Source organism: Symphalangus syndactylus, chromosome 15 (genome assembly GCF_028878055.3).
Source record: "Symphalangus syndactylus isolate Jambi chromosome 15, NHGRI_mSymSyn1-v2.1_pri, whole genome shotgun sequence".
Lineage (NCBI taxonomy): Eukaryota > Metazoa > Chordata > Mammalia > Primates > Hylobatidae > Symphalangus > Symphalangus syndactylus.
Window position 1 is genome coordinate 86901900 of NC_072437.2, and position 15257 is coordinate 86917156.

The window sequence follows — 15257 nt, forward strand, 5'->3', positions numbered from 1 at the left end:
CTCTTCTGGTTAAAAAGTTTAAGCGGATTCCGTGCACAACATTGAGAAGTGTTCTAAACCCATTTGTAGTCTCATTTATAAAGGAGTAGAGTAAGAAAACATCCTGAAAATCCATGTGACTGTGAGAGGACTGAGGAAGCCTGAGCAAAATTGAACAATTGGACTAAACTTTACTGAGTTCTGATGGGCTCTATGATTTATTTGGGGTGGTAGATTTACTCATATCCTTGTGTGTGGTGTTATATAGCATCATAGTCCCCATCTGTGAGTCATTCATTCAACCAGTATCTGTTGAGCATCTCCTCTCTGGTAAGCACTGTTCTAAACACTAAGACTACAGCAGATATTCTGATGAGGGGAGTGGACAATAAATAAGCAGATTGTGGTAAGTGCAATGCAGGTTAATTAAAACAGAATGGGGTAAGAGAGAATGACTGGGTAGTTAAGGAAGTCTTCTTGGAAATGACATTTAAACAGATCTGAGTAACAAGGAAGTAGCATGTCAAAATCAGAAAAACATTCCAAGCGAGGAAATAACTGCTAGCACAAAGACCCTACAGTGGAGTTTCAAGAGGTAGTTAAGGATGAAATCACATAGGGCCTTGTAGGCATGGTGTGGAATTTAGATTTTATTTTGAGTAAGATGGGAAGCCATTAGAGGGTTCTGAGCTAAGCAGTGATAAAGTCCCTCTGGCTGTGGTGTAGAAAGTAGTTGGGGGTCAAGGGCAAGAATGTACACTGGGAAACTAGCTAGTGGTATAATTACAGTCACTCAGGAAAGATAGGAGAAAGGAGGCTTTCATTCAAGTGGTCATAGTTATAAAGAACAGTGAAGTGGAGGTAAAGTTAACCAGATATAGTAAGAGATTTGATGCGGTTTAGAGAAGAATCAAGGATGTCTCCTTTTTGTAAGGTCAGCCGAGAGGAAGAATAGACCCAAAGTCAGCCGAGTAAGTTTATTGAACCTGCCGGCTGCTCCACTACAGACAGAGGAGGAAGCCCTGAGCTTATAAAATGAGGGGTTTATATTGGGGAGAGAGACCCTGGGGTCGTTTGTTGGTTAACTTTGCCGTATATCACCTTGTGACGTTTGTGGTAGCAGCTAAATGAAGGAACTTACAGGTAGGTGTAGGTAAAACTTGTTTCTGCTTCCCACGACCTCCCCCTGTGTGGTCCCAGTGGCCTGTAATTGGGATTTGCTTATCACAGCAAGGTGATAGGTGAAGTCTGCTGGCTTCACTGTGGCGCCTAGATAAGGGCTTAGAAATGTAAAAGGGCTCAGAGGGAAAGGTGGGCGGCTCCGAGAAGAGTTGCTGAGCATAAGGGGGAGGGGGGTGGGCGGCATGGAGAGGTTTGAGGGGAGTGTCAGCAGTACCAAGAAGCTTTTTTGGGGTAGTTTGTCTCTAACACTTTTGACTTGAGCAACTAGGTAGATGGTAGAGCTTTTTACTGTGGGGAGAGGAAAAGAGGGGCAGGTTTAGAGAAGAAAAAATCATGGTTTGATATTGGACTTGAGGATCTTTAAGTTCAGTAGAGGAGAAAATGTAACAATACAGGTATAGTTACATTTCTATAATAGAATAATACCTAGATTGGAATTATATTTCTCTATTGCTTTATAACAAATTACTCAAAATTTAGCAGCTTGAAAAAACAAACTTATCTTATAGTTTCTGTGGGTCAGGAATTGAGAACCAGCTTAACTGGGTAATTCTGATGCACGGTCTCTATGAGGTTGTAATCAAGATGTCAGCTGGGGTTGCAGTCATCTCAAGGCTCTCCTGGGACTGGAGTCTGCTTTCAGGTCCACTCACATGGTTGTCTCCAGGAACCCTCAGTTCCTCACCACATGAGTTTTTCCATAGGGAAGTTACACACCGTCATTTCTGCAGTATTCTATTTGTTAGAATGAGTCATTAAGTATAACGCACACACAAGGGAAGGGGGATTAGACTTCACCTTTTGAAGAAAGGAGATTCAGAGAATGTGTGGACCTCTTTCTAAACTCACAAAGAATATTAAAAGAAGAAACAAAGCAAGCCTAAAGCCCATGAAGAATCACCAGATTATAGCTTGTTCCTTTGATTCTTATTTGATATCAAAATATTAGGTTTTACACTTGTATTCCCAGGACGGACTCTAAAAGGGGAAGTACAGTTGCATACTCTTCATATATGCCAATTATCTATTGGAGACAAGCAGTTCTCAAAGAACAAGCCACTCCAAGCTAAAAAAAAAAATGTATTTTATCATTTGGTTGAAGCTGTTTGTCTCCTATCACTTTGTTCATTAAGCCAGTATCATTAGGTATCAAGTGTATTATTCAATGTCTTTCTGTTCTCATCACAGGTCATTGCTTACAACTCAGAAGGTAAAAGTAATCCAAGTGAAGTTGTAGAATTTACTACTTGCCCTGATAAACCAGGCATACCTGTAAAGCCTTCAGTGAAAGGAAAGATACATTCACACAGTTTTAAAATAACTTGGGGTAAGATATTATGCATATTTATACGTTATTACTTTTGTGTTTGATTAAAATAATTTGAATATGAAGATAATTTTTAAGATATTTAAGTAAATTTGTTGTCTCAAGCCAGTCCAAAAAGAAATGTGAGAGTCATTCATTGGGTATGTTTTTTGTGGAAAACCTTACACTCATACATGCTAGGTTAAGATATGATAAAGAGGAACTTGAGAACCACTGTAAGATAATGAGCAGGGGTAGCACTGTGTGAAATGAAGGATTACTGAACTTGCAGCTAAAGTCACCTGGGTCATCTGGCTCTCATGAGAAATGAAAACCATTCATTTAAAACAAACATTTATCAAGCACCTACCTACATACCTAACGGAAAAACAAAGATCCCATAAACTTGACCCTTGCCTGAAAGATTCAGACCAACAGAAATGCTTCAGTGATATTTATAATATTCAGAAATTTCAAACAACCTTAACATCTACAGTAAATGGAGGCTCAGCATGGTGGCTCACGCCTGTAATCCCAACACTTCGGGAGGCCGAGGCGGGCAGATCACCTGAGGTCAGGAGTTCGAGATCAGCCTGGCCAACATGGTGAAACCCCGTCTGTTACTAAAAATACAAAAATTAGCTGGGCGTGGTGGCACGTGCCTGTAGTCCCAGCTACTCAGGAGGCTGAGGGAGGAGAATCGCTTGAACCCAGGAGGCAGAGGTTGCAGTGAGTCGAGATTGTACCATTGCACTCCAGCCTGGGCAACAGAGTGAGACTCCATCTAAAAAAAATAAATAAAAGTAAGTAAATGGAATGTCATGCAGCCATTAAAAATTGTTATAGAGAGCCATATTTTAAATATGGTAAATTAAGTGAAAAGCAGACATGACAACAGCGTGGAGTAATTGGGTACTGGTATTAAGTCATTGCAGGTGATTTTTTTTTTTAAACCTAGTTTGGTATTCTGTTTATTAGGCTTTTTATCATTTTTATGTTGTTTTGTACCTTGCCTAATACTACTTTGCTTCTTTGGATAGATCCACCAAAAGACAATGGCGGAGCAGCCATCAATAAATATGTAGTGGAGATGGCAGAAGGTTCTAACGGTATGAATGGATATTAAACACTGATAGATTTATTCCAGCCAGTCTCTTTCTATTCTTTATGGCTTTACATTTTATGTCATATCTTTTCTTTCTTCTTGCTTTTCATAAGGTACACCATAAAAAGATGTTTACTTCACTTTGGGCTGTCCTGGATTTTTTTTTTTTCATGTCATAAGTTTATTGACAAACATATCTAGTATGCCATATGAGTTCAAGTTTGATCCACTTCCAGAGGCTGCACCTCTTAAAATGCTCTTCATATCTGTTAATTGGATGAACTGAAACATCCTTATGTTTTACGCAGTTGGTGTCTTATTACAAGGAAGGGTGTAGCAAATGCAGATCCAAAGTACAAACACATCTTAGCTAGTAACGACCACTTGTTTTCCACTGAAAATGGCAAATTCTTCCCAGGGCCCTCCTCATAGTGGCTCCTACGGTCCACAGAGGTTGTGAACCTCCGGGTGCTCTGGCCCAATGTAGTGCTGCTGGAAGCTCTGCAAAAGGCACAGAAACCGAGGATGGATGAAATGGTGGCATCTCACCAAGACCTTTTTTTTTCCTGAATTTTTTTTTCTTTGTTTGTAGCAGTTAGGATTTTGCCTGTTATGATCCACTTTAAATTGTAATTTATAGAAATACAGTGAATCAAATGTAAGAGTGCTGAACACCTGTATCATTGCATTTACATGTTCTTTTTGTTCTCATTTGTTTACATTGCTCAGCCTCTATACACCTAGACCAAGTCATTAGATACTATGAATCTTCTGAAGGTTAGTTTATTCAGTTAGATTTATATACAGATACGTCAGAGAAGGATTAACTTCTAAAATTTAACTCACATCATACTAGTTTTTAGTAGTAAGTTTTATGACTAGTTAACTTTATTTTTGAATCACACATTTAGCAGTGTTTATTTCTATGAAATGACCTATTTCCTGCCAAAAAGAAAAAAAAGATGTCTTTTAATTAGGACTAGACTTCCTCTGATACTGGTTTTTTGTACTCTTTGTATGCTATAACGTTATTACTGGACCAGCAAACACATTTAAAATGCTTAATTAAAAGTAAATTATCAATCTAGGCCAAAGTCTTTACAGAGTTACAGAGATATTTCACTTCCACAAAGCCATGCAGGCTTGTCTAGGAAGCTGCACACATAAAGAAAATTAGATCATTTCCAGGAAACCGAAACAAACCTAAATTGTTTCTGACAAATTACATAAATACTTACTTTGTGAAGCTAGGATACCTGATGTGTCCATGATACCAAAACGTTAAACATTACCTAGTATCTGATTGAACACAATTCCTCACCTTACAGGAAACAAATGGGAAATGATATACAGTGGCGCTACCAGGGAACATCTTTGTGATCGACTGAATCCAGGCTGTTTCTATCGTTTACGAGTTTACTGCATCAGTGATGGAGGACAGAGTGCGGTAATACTTATATGTAGATTCTTTTGTGTTGTTGTTAAGTTTGGCCAAATGGGGTAGGATCACCAGGTGCCACTTCAAATATTGAAACATATCCACAAATGGAGAAAAGTAACCTCTATAACCTGTTTGGTTAATTTGATGGTGACCAAAATATTCTAATGTGGTACTTAGCTCGCAGTAAGTATCCAGTGTGTGTCTGTTGTCTGGTTGGTATTCAGCTTTGGAAAAACAAATACATGAAAACATTGGAGAAAATTTTATAAAGATAAATTTGAGAATGATGCTCAATAACCATACTAAGCAGAAATAGAAATAAAATAATTATAGACTGATTTACTGCTCCATAAATTATGTGTGTGAGGACACAACATAAAATAGTATCTACTGTTTAAATCTACTTTCTAATATTTACTTACTTCAAAAAAGTTGGCCATTATTTTATTATTAGAGACTCAATAACCAAAATGAACTTAAAGTGTACCATTGATATAAAGACATAATGTTCTAGGGATGTATGTTTATTGAGTGATTTTTTTTTTTTTTTTTTTTTGAAACAGAATCTCACTCTGTCACTCAGGCTGGAGTGCAGTGGCACGATCAGAGCTCACTGCAACCTCTGCCTCCTGGGTTCAAGAATTCTCCTGCCTCAGCCTCCCAAGTAGCTGGGACTACAGGCACCTGCCACCACAACTGGCTAATTTTTGTGTTTTTAGTAGAGACGGGGTTTTACCATGTTGGCCGGGCTGGCCTCAAACTCCTGACCTCGTGATCCACCGGCCTCAGCCTCCCACAGTGCTGGGATTACAGGCGTGAGCCACCGCACCCGGCCAAGTGATTTTTTTTTTTTTTTTTTTTAATGAATTAAACCAAGAATGGTTTCTTGGATCATTTATAATTGCTGGGGTTTTTTTTCCGAAATGAAATTTAATGCAATGAAAGTATTCTTTTTTAAAAATGAAATATAGGCATTTTGTTGAAAAGGAAACTAATGTGAAACTGAGCATGAGTTCTGCCCAACTGGCTTGTGCTCCAGTTGCTTCATTTTATCTAGTAAGAAAATCTCCCTGGATTTAAGAAAAGCAACCACACATGCACAAAATCTTGTTCTACTATAGCATTTTACGGCATTTTTGTGTAGGATAGCTTTCTGATAAAAAGATGACCAAATATTTTGTGTTTAGAATGTTAAGTATGAACCTTAATATGTTGCAAGTAAGGAATACGGCACTGAGTTTGTGTCATTGTTTGTTTGTTTGTTTGTTTTTTGAGACGGAGTCTCGCTCTGTCGCCCAGGCTGGAGTGCAGTGGCACGATCTCGGCTCACTGCCATCTCTGCCTCTTGGATTCACACCATTCTCCTGCCTCAGCCTTCCGAGTAGCTGGGACTACAGGTGGCTGCCACCATGCCCGGCTACTTTTTTGTATTTTTAGTAGAGACTGGGTTTCACCATGTTAGTCAGGATGGTCTCGATCTTCTGACCCTGTGATCCGCCCCCCTCAGCCTCCCAAAGTGCTGGAATTACAGGTGTGAGCCACCACGCCTGGCCTAGTGTGGCATTGTTTTTAACAGAGTGTCTTCGAAAATAAAGGCTTTTTAAAATATAAATATAGCATAGAAACTAAAAGCAATATCAAGTACCTAGAAAGATGCCAAATAACTGGAAAAGCTTACCTGATTTTAGAATTATTTTTAGGTGGAAAAGATGAAGGAAAGATAATACTTTAATGTATAAGTTAAGCTTGGTGCAGTGACAAATGTGTATAGTCTCAGCTAGTCTGGACGTGGGAGGATTGCTTGAGCCCAAGAATTTGAGGCTGTAATCATACCTGTGAATAGCAACTGCACTCCATCCTGGGCAACATACCAAGACCCCATCTCTAAAAATAAATAAATAAATCAGTGTTTAGGTTAAAAATAGTCTACAGTAGTAAAGTAGCCAAAATATTCTAAACCTCCTTACAACAATACAAACAGCATATACAGTATTTTAAAACATCCCTCCTTAAAAGAGATTTATGGATCCCTTTGGAGATCAAAAATATTGCCCATTAAATTGTGTTGGAAGTTGTTTTTTTCTTTAGTTATGGAAAGAAAAGGAAAGGAAGGGTTCATTGAAGTTCTTTTTCAGTAACTTGCTTTGTATATAGTAGTTGCACAGTACATGTCTTTCTTTGTCTATGAAAATTTTGAGTTTTTATTTAATTGGGTTTTCATTTTTTTTCAGAACTTTATTCCTTTTTTGTTGACAATCAAGTACAATTTCAAATTATCAGTGCAATATTTGTGTTTATATTATTTTTCCTTACCAAAAGCAATCTGATTATTTGGGTTTGGGGCATTTTTGTTTTCTTTTTGCTTTTGTTTTGGCAGGTCTCTGAATCTTTACTTGTGCAGACTCCAGCTGTGCCTCCTGGCCCATGCCTCCCTCCCAGATTACAGGGTAGACCCAAAGCAAAAGAAATACAGTTACGATGGGGTAATTTCCATTTTGGTAATAAATTATAATTAAGCTAGAACAGAAAGTATTCGTCTTGTTAAATTGCATAAATCTTTCCATCTTTTAGGACCCCCACTGGTTGATGGTGGATCACCCATTTCCTGTTACAGTGTGGAAATGTCTCATATAGAAAAAGATGAACCTAGAGAAGTTTACCAAGGTTCTGAAGTAGAATGTACAGTGAGCAGCCTTCTTCCTGGAAAGACATACAGCTTCAGACTACGTGCAGCTAACAAAATGGGGGTAAGAAGACTGTGCTGGTAGAATTATAATCACAATGGTGATATATGTTTCATTTTAACATATATCTTATCCATTATTTGGCCATTTAACTTTAACATATGACTACAAATTTTACAATTTTTAATAAGCCTACATTGATAAATACAAGAGAAGTCAGTATATTCCATAACTTCATTTTTATGAAATCTCAGTATTTTTAGATCCCACTTACAGTTTGTGACACTTTGGACTTCAACTGGGCTAGAGTTTACCTTTTAGGCAGTGTTAATAGAGTTTACTTAATCAATTTAAGAGTAGAAGTAAAATCATAAGTACTGAAGTTTTTTGAGGCTGATTGAAGTTTTTGAGGTTTTTGAGTTTTTTGAAGCTGATTGAAGTTTTTTGAGGCTGAAGTAGCATTTACTTTCAGTTGGCAACTAATTATGATTCATTTTTTTGCCCAAATGAAAAAAAAATTATGCTTTAAACTATTCTGGTTTTGTATGTATTTTTTGAAATATTGTCTATGTATTTAATATATAACTCCAAAAAGTGGACAAAGTAGGTGATATCTCCATTTCACAACTAAGGAAACTGGGGTTCAGGAAAGCTAAATATTTTGCCCACAGTCATACAAACTAATAAGTGATAGAGGTAAGCTACAAACCTGAGTTTGTCAGACTCCAGAGCCAAATCTCTTTCCACTCAGCTATGACACCTCTCATCTCTCTGCAACAAAGCAGGTTCCCTAAGGACAAAGCAGTAATTTCCTATCTCAAGTAAATAACAATTTCTTTGAACTATTCTATAATTAAAATTTTATAGAATTAAACTGACAGTTCTCTCCTACCCATTATTTTGGTGAACTATACTATATTTCAAATCCTATAGTTCAACAGGGTTCTGTATTTACATCTGTAAACTTCTTTTTAAATTTATTTCTGTTTGATTTTTTGAAACAGGGTCTCACCCTGTCACCCAGGGTGGAGTGCAGTGGTGTGATCTTGGCTCTCTGCAACCTCCGCCTCCTGGGCTCAGGTGACCCTCCTACCTCAGCCTCCCGAGTAGCTGGGAGCACAGGTGCACACCACCACACCTGGATAATTTTTTCATATTCTTAGTAGAGAGGGGGTTTTGTCATGTTGCCCAGGTTGGTCTCAAACTCCTGGGCTCAAGAGATCCACCCACCTCGGCCTCCCAAAGTGGTGGGATTACAGGCATGAGCCACTATGCCTGGCCTAAATTTCTTATATGTCAAATTTATATACTTAGGCAGCTCTTACATAAGTCATTCCTTTCTGTAAGAAGCCATCTTGTCAGCCTCACAAGGCTGCAATACACTAGGATCGCATTTTTAATACTTACGTCTTAATTTATATTTTCAGGTTTATGATAATTTGTCAGAATCACCTTAAGTAAATATTTACTTTCCATATTTCCAGAGAATATACGTTTTAGACCTTTTTAAAGCTATTCCAGATTTTAAGATAAAATTTATGCCTACCAGAGAGCAGTACTGATAAATAATGTACTGTAAGTACACTATTTACAGTTTTATTTTAAATAAAATCCATTCAGCATGCTAGAATGGTGAAGCTTTGTCGTTATTTTGTTGTTGTTGACATGAATTAACCTTGTTCAAAAAAGGGGGGCAAAAAAATGACATTTGTCATGAAAAACTTTTTTTAATCCCTATAGGACTTGAGGAACAGAATCCTTACTTCGGTTCTTATAAATAGTTGTGCTAAACCTCAAGTTTCTATCATTTAGTGGCCCTTTCCATACTCTCCATGAACTAAACTGAATTATCTGTGTGACTGATATCTTTTATTAGGTCACCATATAACATGTATAACAGTACTCTTTATTTGTGATACCTTTGTATGTATGTGTGTGTATAGACAGATAGACTTTTTTTTTGAGACAGGGTATCTGTCACCCAGGCTGGAGTGCAGGGGGTATGATCATGGCTCACTGCAACCTCAACTTCCCAGGCTTAAGTGATTCTCCTGCCTCAGCCTCCTGAATAGCAGGGACTATAGGTGCACACCATCACGCCAGGCTGATTTTTTACTTTTTTGTAGAGATGGGGGTCCCCTTATGTTTCCCAGGTTGGTCTCAAACTCCTGGGCTCAAGTGATTCCCCCACCTTAGCCTCCCAAAGAGGTGGGATTACAGGCATGAGCCTCTGCACCTGACCTTTTACATATACTTATTATTGTAAATCATTTGCTGCCACTAGCAGTCTGTAAGTCCATACTATTAAATGACATATTGGCCAGGCACGGTGGTAAATGCCTGTAATCCCAGCACTTTGGGAGGCCAAAGAGGGTGGGTCACTTGAGGTCAGGAATTCGAGACCAGCCTGACCAACATGGTGAAACCTCTTCTCTACTAAAAATGCAAAACTTAGCTGGGCATAGTGGCACGTGCCTATAATCCCAGCTGTTCTGGAGGCTGAGGCAGGAAAATCACTTGAACCTGGGAGGCGGAGGTTACAGTGAGCTGAAATCGTGCCACTGCATCCAGCCTGGGCAACAGAGTGAGACTCTGTCTCAAAAAAAAAAAAAAAAAAAAAAATTAAATGACAGATTTATATTTGGAATTTTGGCTAGGCACAGTAGCTCACACCTGTAATCCCAATACTTGGGGAGGCCAAGGCTGGCAGATCACTTCAGGCCAGGAGTTCGGGACCAGCCTGGCCAACATGGGGAAACCCCATCTCTACTAAAAATACAAAAATTAACTGGGCTTGGTGGTACCCACACCTGTAGTCCCAGCTACTCAGGAGGCTGAGGCACAAAAATCGCTTGAACCCAGGAGGCGGAGGTTGCAGTGAGCTGAGATTGTGCCACTGAACTCCAGCCTGGGCAACAGGCTTTTTCTCAAAAAAATAATAACATATTTGGAATTCTAAAATTGATTGGGTTTTCAAACTTATTGTTTTAAATTAAGAACTTTCAAACTACTAATAAAACTATCTGCCATAGTTCATTGATTTTTACATGAAATATTAATTTTCAAGATGATCTCAAGATTACTTTTCACAAAGCAGGCGCATTATATCACCATTTTGCTCTGCTTTGTAAATTTGCCATCTGGGATTATTGGGTGGTATTCATGTGAGAGTAAAGCATATTCTCTAGCAGTTTCCTGTAACTACAGGTTTTTTTTTTTTTCATTGCTTCTAATAGGATATAGTTACTATGAGTCCATGAAATATAATGGAAATGTGAATAAGGAGTTTACTGAAGACTTTAAAGTTAAACATTTGATTTTTTTTTTTAATCGTGAATATGATAGAAACCGGTAGTGTTGAGCAGTGCAAATATTTGAAGTGGTGATTTGTGAAATAGCCCAGCATTGCCTTAAAATCACAGTCTACTTCTTGTTTTATACATGTGATAGTATAAAAGGTTTCTTTTTTTTCTTTTCCTATTTTCTGAGATTTATAGATTGGTATATAGCTTTAAACTATATAAAGTTTTATGGAAAGATTTTTTAAACTTATTAATATAAATTTTAAAGTTGATATAATTAAAGTGAGCCCATCTTCTGTTTATAAAATGCAACATTCCTTAACATTTATAATTACACAGATGAAATAGTTTCTGTAAGGAAGTTGGAGTTTTGATTTTGCCCTTTTAGATGTTAGATTGTGCAGATTTGTCTGTATTTTCTCACCATATCAAATAATACTTTTCTTATAAGATTGGTCTTCAAGAGCCATATTAGTTGTTATAATTGATTAGTATATAGTTTAACTTTATTCATCATATTTATACTGTAGATTTATGGCCAGAGGTTGAGGTTATTTCAGGAGAGTTGGTGACCTTCATTTAAAGTCTAGCTAAAATCAGTGCTGTAAACAGAAAGAAACATTTACGTTTGTTTCTGTTTGCCATGTATAGTAGCCTTGATTTTTTACTTTGTTATAAAACAGTTACATTCACAATATTAGCCTGAGATATTAATGACATTGTGATGATAGAAAATGGTGTATATTCCCTGTGCAATCAGATTTGGGGGAAAAATGAAGGACTTAACATTATCTGAAGTCACTGATACTCTGAATAAGTATGGTCAAGGAGTGAACTATTTTCTTTTGGAAAAACTTTTTAAAATTTTATTTTTAAAGTATTATACTGTTATTTTTAGGGTCTAATGGTTACATTGAATAGTTGGTTTCACCTTCTTAAGGTTTATTACCAATATTCATGAAACTTGATATTTTTAAAATCCCTACCCTTTGGTAAGTCTACTGTTATTTATTAAAATTTTTTTGGTGATTAATACATGTTTTTTCCTAAATTAAAAAATAAATAACTTGGAATAATTTTAATATTAAATCTTTGTTAACAACTGAATGTTTCCATAGAATTTTCTGAGAAGTTGTGTTTCTTAGAGTTTTCATAGCTGGCTGGGCCCAGTGGCTCATGCCTGTAATCCCAGCACTTTGGCTCAAGCAGTCCTGCCTCTGAGACAGGGGGACCACTTGTGCCCAGGAGTCTGAGACCAGCCTGGGCAACATGGTGAAACCCTGTCTCTGTAAAAAGTAGAAAAATTAGCCCAGCATGGTGGTGCACACCTGTAGTCCCAGCTACTCGGGAGGCTGAGGTGGGAGGATGGCTTGAGCCCAGGAAGTTGAGGGTGCAATGAGCCATGTTTGCACCACTGCACTCCTGCAGCCTGGCTGACAGAGTCAGCCAGACCTTGTCTCAAAAAAAAAAAAAAAAAGAAGTTGACCTAGCTCTTAAAGATGGGCATTTGGCAAAACTGCCTGATACAGTGCAGTAACAAGTAGGTTTACTTCTGATAATTATAATGATGTGCCACTGTTAAGTGAAAATACCAGTGTATTGGGGCTTTTCTTTTGCTAATGAGCTTTAAAAAATTGATGACTAGAAATTTCTGTAATTGTTCTCCTATGTGTCGGGGAAGGAATTTGCCAATACTGAATAAAATTTTTTATATTCCAGGTAACGTATGTTAAAAGTAATTATGAGAAAGTGAGCTTTTTAGCATGTAACAGAAAAATCAAAATATGGTACAAAATAAACATAAATTTATAGAACAGTATGTTGGTAAAATCTGATATGGAATATAATGCCTAAGAGATTCGTGAAGTATTAAAAAATTAAAAATAATAATTTACACCTTCCATCTCCCATGCCTTTAATTAGTATCAATTTCTTCACTCCTTATATTTCTCCTGAATTATTCCACCCACCTAATTCCCTAATGTCCTGCCCTTCTTACAAAAACCATTTCCTGAAGAAATAAGGGGCAGAAGAAAGTATAGGTAAATGAAACTTTAAAATTTCTCACACCTTTACTTTCATGATTTTTAAGTCTTTTTAGTTAATGTGAATACTTACAGAATTATGACCAAATTAATCTTGAAACACAGGGAAAAGAGTTTAATTATTAATGAATCTTTAAATATGCAGTTCTGTGCAATCAGTGGACATTTAAGGGTGAAAAATAAAAACACTAGTTACATTTGTTTTTCTAGTTTGGACCATTTTCAGAAAAATGTGATATTACTACAGCCCCTGGGCCACCAGATCAGTGCAAGCCCCCTCAAGTGACATGCAGATCTGCAACTTGTGCACAAGTGAATTGGGAGGTATTGTAATTTCCATTGACTTATATCTACTTTCTTAAGTGATTAGAATAGTTTATATAAAAGAATAAAGATACTGTTCATTTTTACCGCCTATATTGTACAGAGCAAGTCCTAGTTTAATTCACATGAGAAACAGTAACTTTTTTCCTCTGAAGAATTTGAGTAAGGTATATTTGCATTACAAATATTTAGATTCCTGTTCATTATGTGCTTTGTATTTTTATGAAAGGCTTTGTCTCAGTACTGAGATATTTCAGCCACTGGTAAGTTTAATGTTCAGAATAGACACACACAGGAATTAGTAAATTCTATTTCTCTTATATTTATCCAGTACACATCTCCAGTGTACTTATTGTGGACAGTAATAATCAGTGATGATAATTATTATATTTTCAGTTCCCTTTGAAATTTAACAAAATGTGTGTATGGTTTTAACATTTCATATTAATAGAATTATTTTGAAGTATATTTACCTTAAAACACTCTTTCTAAAGTGACTTAGTCATATTTCTACTTCTAATTCAAAACAGTTATATATTTGACCAATCTTAAATTCAGATAATCTTAATGAATAAAAAATGTAAAATTGAACAGTTTCGATTGTGCTTAAAAGTTTTAAAGAAACTCAAAAGCAATCTAGTTTTACATGTGCTCAGGTAAAGAGCATTTTTGGCCAAAAGCTATTTAATCAACATCAAGACTAAGACCTTTATCCTTTTCTTAATTTAAAGGTTCCTTTGAGTAATGGAACAGATGTCACTGAATATCGATTGGAGTGGGGAGGAGTTGAAGGAAGTATGCAGATATGTTACTGTGGGCCTGGTCTCAATTATGAAATAAAAGGACTTTCACCAGCAACTACCTATTACTGCAGGGTCCAGGTAAAGCTGATCAGTACCTTGTCACTTAACTCTATCCAGAGTTTTATATTTCATTGGCTTTTTCATGGTCATGACTTTGTTAACTTGGAGGCTCTGTTAATTTGTAGGCTCTGAGTGTTGTGGGTGCAGGCCCTTTCAGTGAAGTAGTAGCCTGTGTGACTCCACCATCAGTTCCTGGCATTGTGACCTGTCTTCAAGAAATAAGCGATGATGAGATAGAAAATCCCCATTATTCACCTTCTACATGCCTTGCAATAAGCTGGGAAAAGCCTTGTGATCATGGTTCAGAAATCCTTGCCTACAGCATAGACTTTGGAGATAAACAATCCCTAACAGTGGGAAAGGTTACAAGCTATATTATCAACAATTTGCAACCAGATACAACATACAGGTATACTCTAAAAATTATGTTGATTTTTGCCTAGACCAGAGAGACAGTTTAAATAAAACAATCATAACCAAACTTTTTTTCTTATGTGGCACTTAGAATACGAATTCAAGCCTTGAATAGCCTTGGAGCTGGTCCTTTCAGCCATATGATAAAATTAAAAACTAAGCCTCTCCCTCCTGATCCACCTCGTCTGGAATGTGTTGCCTTTAGCCACCAGAACCTTAAGCTGAAATGGGGAGAAGGAACTCCAAAGACATTGTCAACCGATTCTATTCAGTACCACCTTCAGATGGAGGATAAGAATGGACGGTAGGTTTTTTTAATTGCTTCTTTATATAGTTTCTTAGGTCTTAAGTATATAAATTTCTGTAACTATTAGAAGTAGGCCAGGTGTGGTGGCTGACCCCTGTAGTCTCAGCACTTTGGGAGGCTGAGGCAGGCGAATTGCTTGAGCCCAGCAGTGCGAGACCAGCCTGGGCAAGACTGTCTCTAAAAAAAATTTCTTTTAATGAAGTAAGTTTTCAAAAACGAAGTCAAGATTGTCATACAAAATTGTGCTGTTTTTAAAACATTAGAAAACACAATGTAGATTTCCTGTTTATAATTTGTGAGTGGAA

General features: G+C 37.1%; 2 protein-coding genes across 4 annotated transcripts in view; one reads left to right on the forward strand and one right to left on the reverse strand.

The window, feature by feature from the left end:
• FNDC3A (fibronectin type III domain containing 3A) overlaps positions 1-15257 on the forward strand; it is a 231509-nt gene that overhangs the window by 205465 nt on the left and 10787 nt on the right. For all 3 annotated transcript variants that reach the window (XM_055244290.2, XM_055244289.2, XM_055244291.2), the window contains 9 exons: positions 2350-2488; positions 3508-3576; positions 4901-5019; positions 7391-7496; positions 7585-7760; positions 13255-13368; positions 14100-14249; positions 14357-14640; positions 14737-14949. In XM_055244290.2, the coding sequence (XP_055100265.1) occupies positions 2350-2488; positions 3508-3576; positions 4901-5019; positions 7391-7496; positions 7585-7760; positions 13255-13368; positions 14100-14249; positions 14357-14640; positions 14737-14949 (1370 nt within the window). The remainder of the gene's footprint in view (positions 1-2349; positions 2489-3507; positions 3577-4900; positions 5020-7390; positions 7497-7584; positions 7761-13254; positions 13369-14099; positions 14250-14356; positions 14641-14736; positions 14950-15257) is intronic.
• LOC129464205 (cytochrome c oxidase subunit 7C, mitochondrial-like) lies at positions 3696-4841 on the reverse strand. Its single transcript, XM_063619317.1, has 2 exons — positions 4811-4841; positions 3696-4116 (listed from the first exon to the last, which is right to left on the reverse strand). Exons 1-2 carry the CDS (start codon positions 4839-4841, stop codon positions 3866-3868), a joined length of 282 nt encoding a protein of 93 aa, XP_063475387.1. The 3' UTR covers positions 3696-3865.

Bases quoted from the DNA above. Each gene is read 5' to 3' on its own strand.
- LOC129464205 (XM_063619317.1), bottom strand. From the start codon at position 4,841: ATGGACACATCAGGTATCCTAGCTTCACAAA. The intron at 4,117-4,810 runs GTAAGTATTTAT...GGTCTTGGTGAG, and splicing joins AGGTATCCTAGCTTCACAAA to ATGCCACCATTTCATCCATC.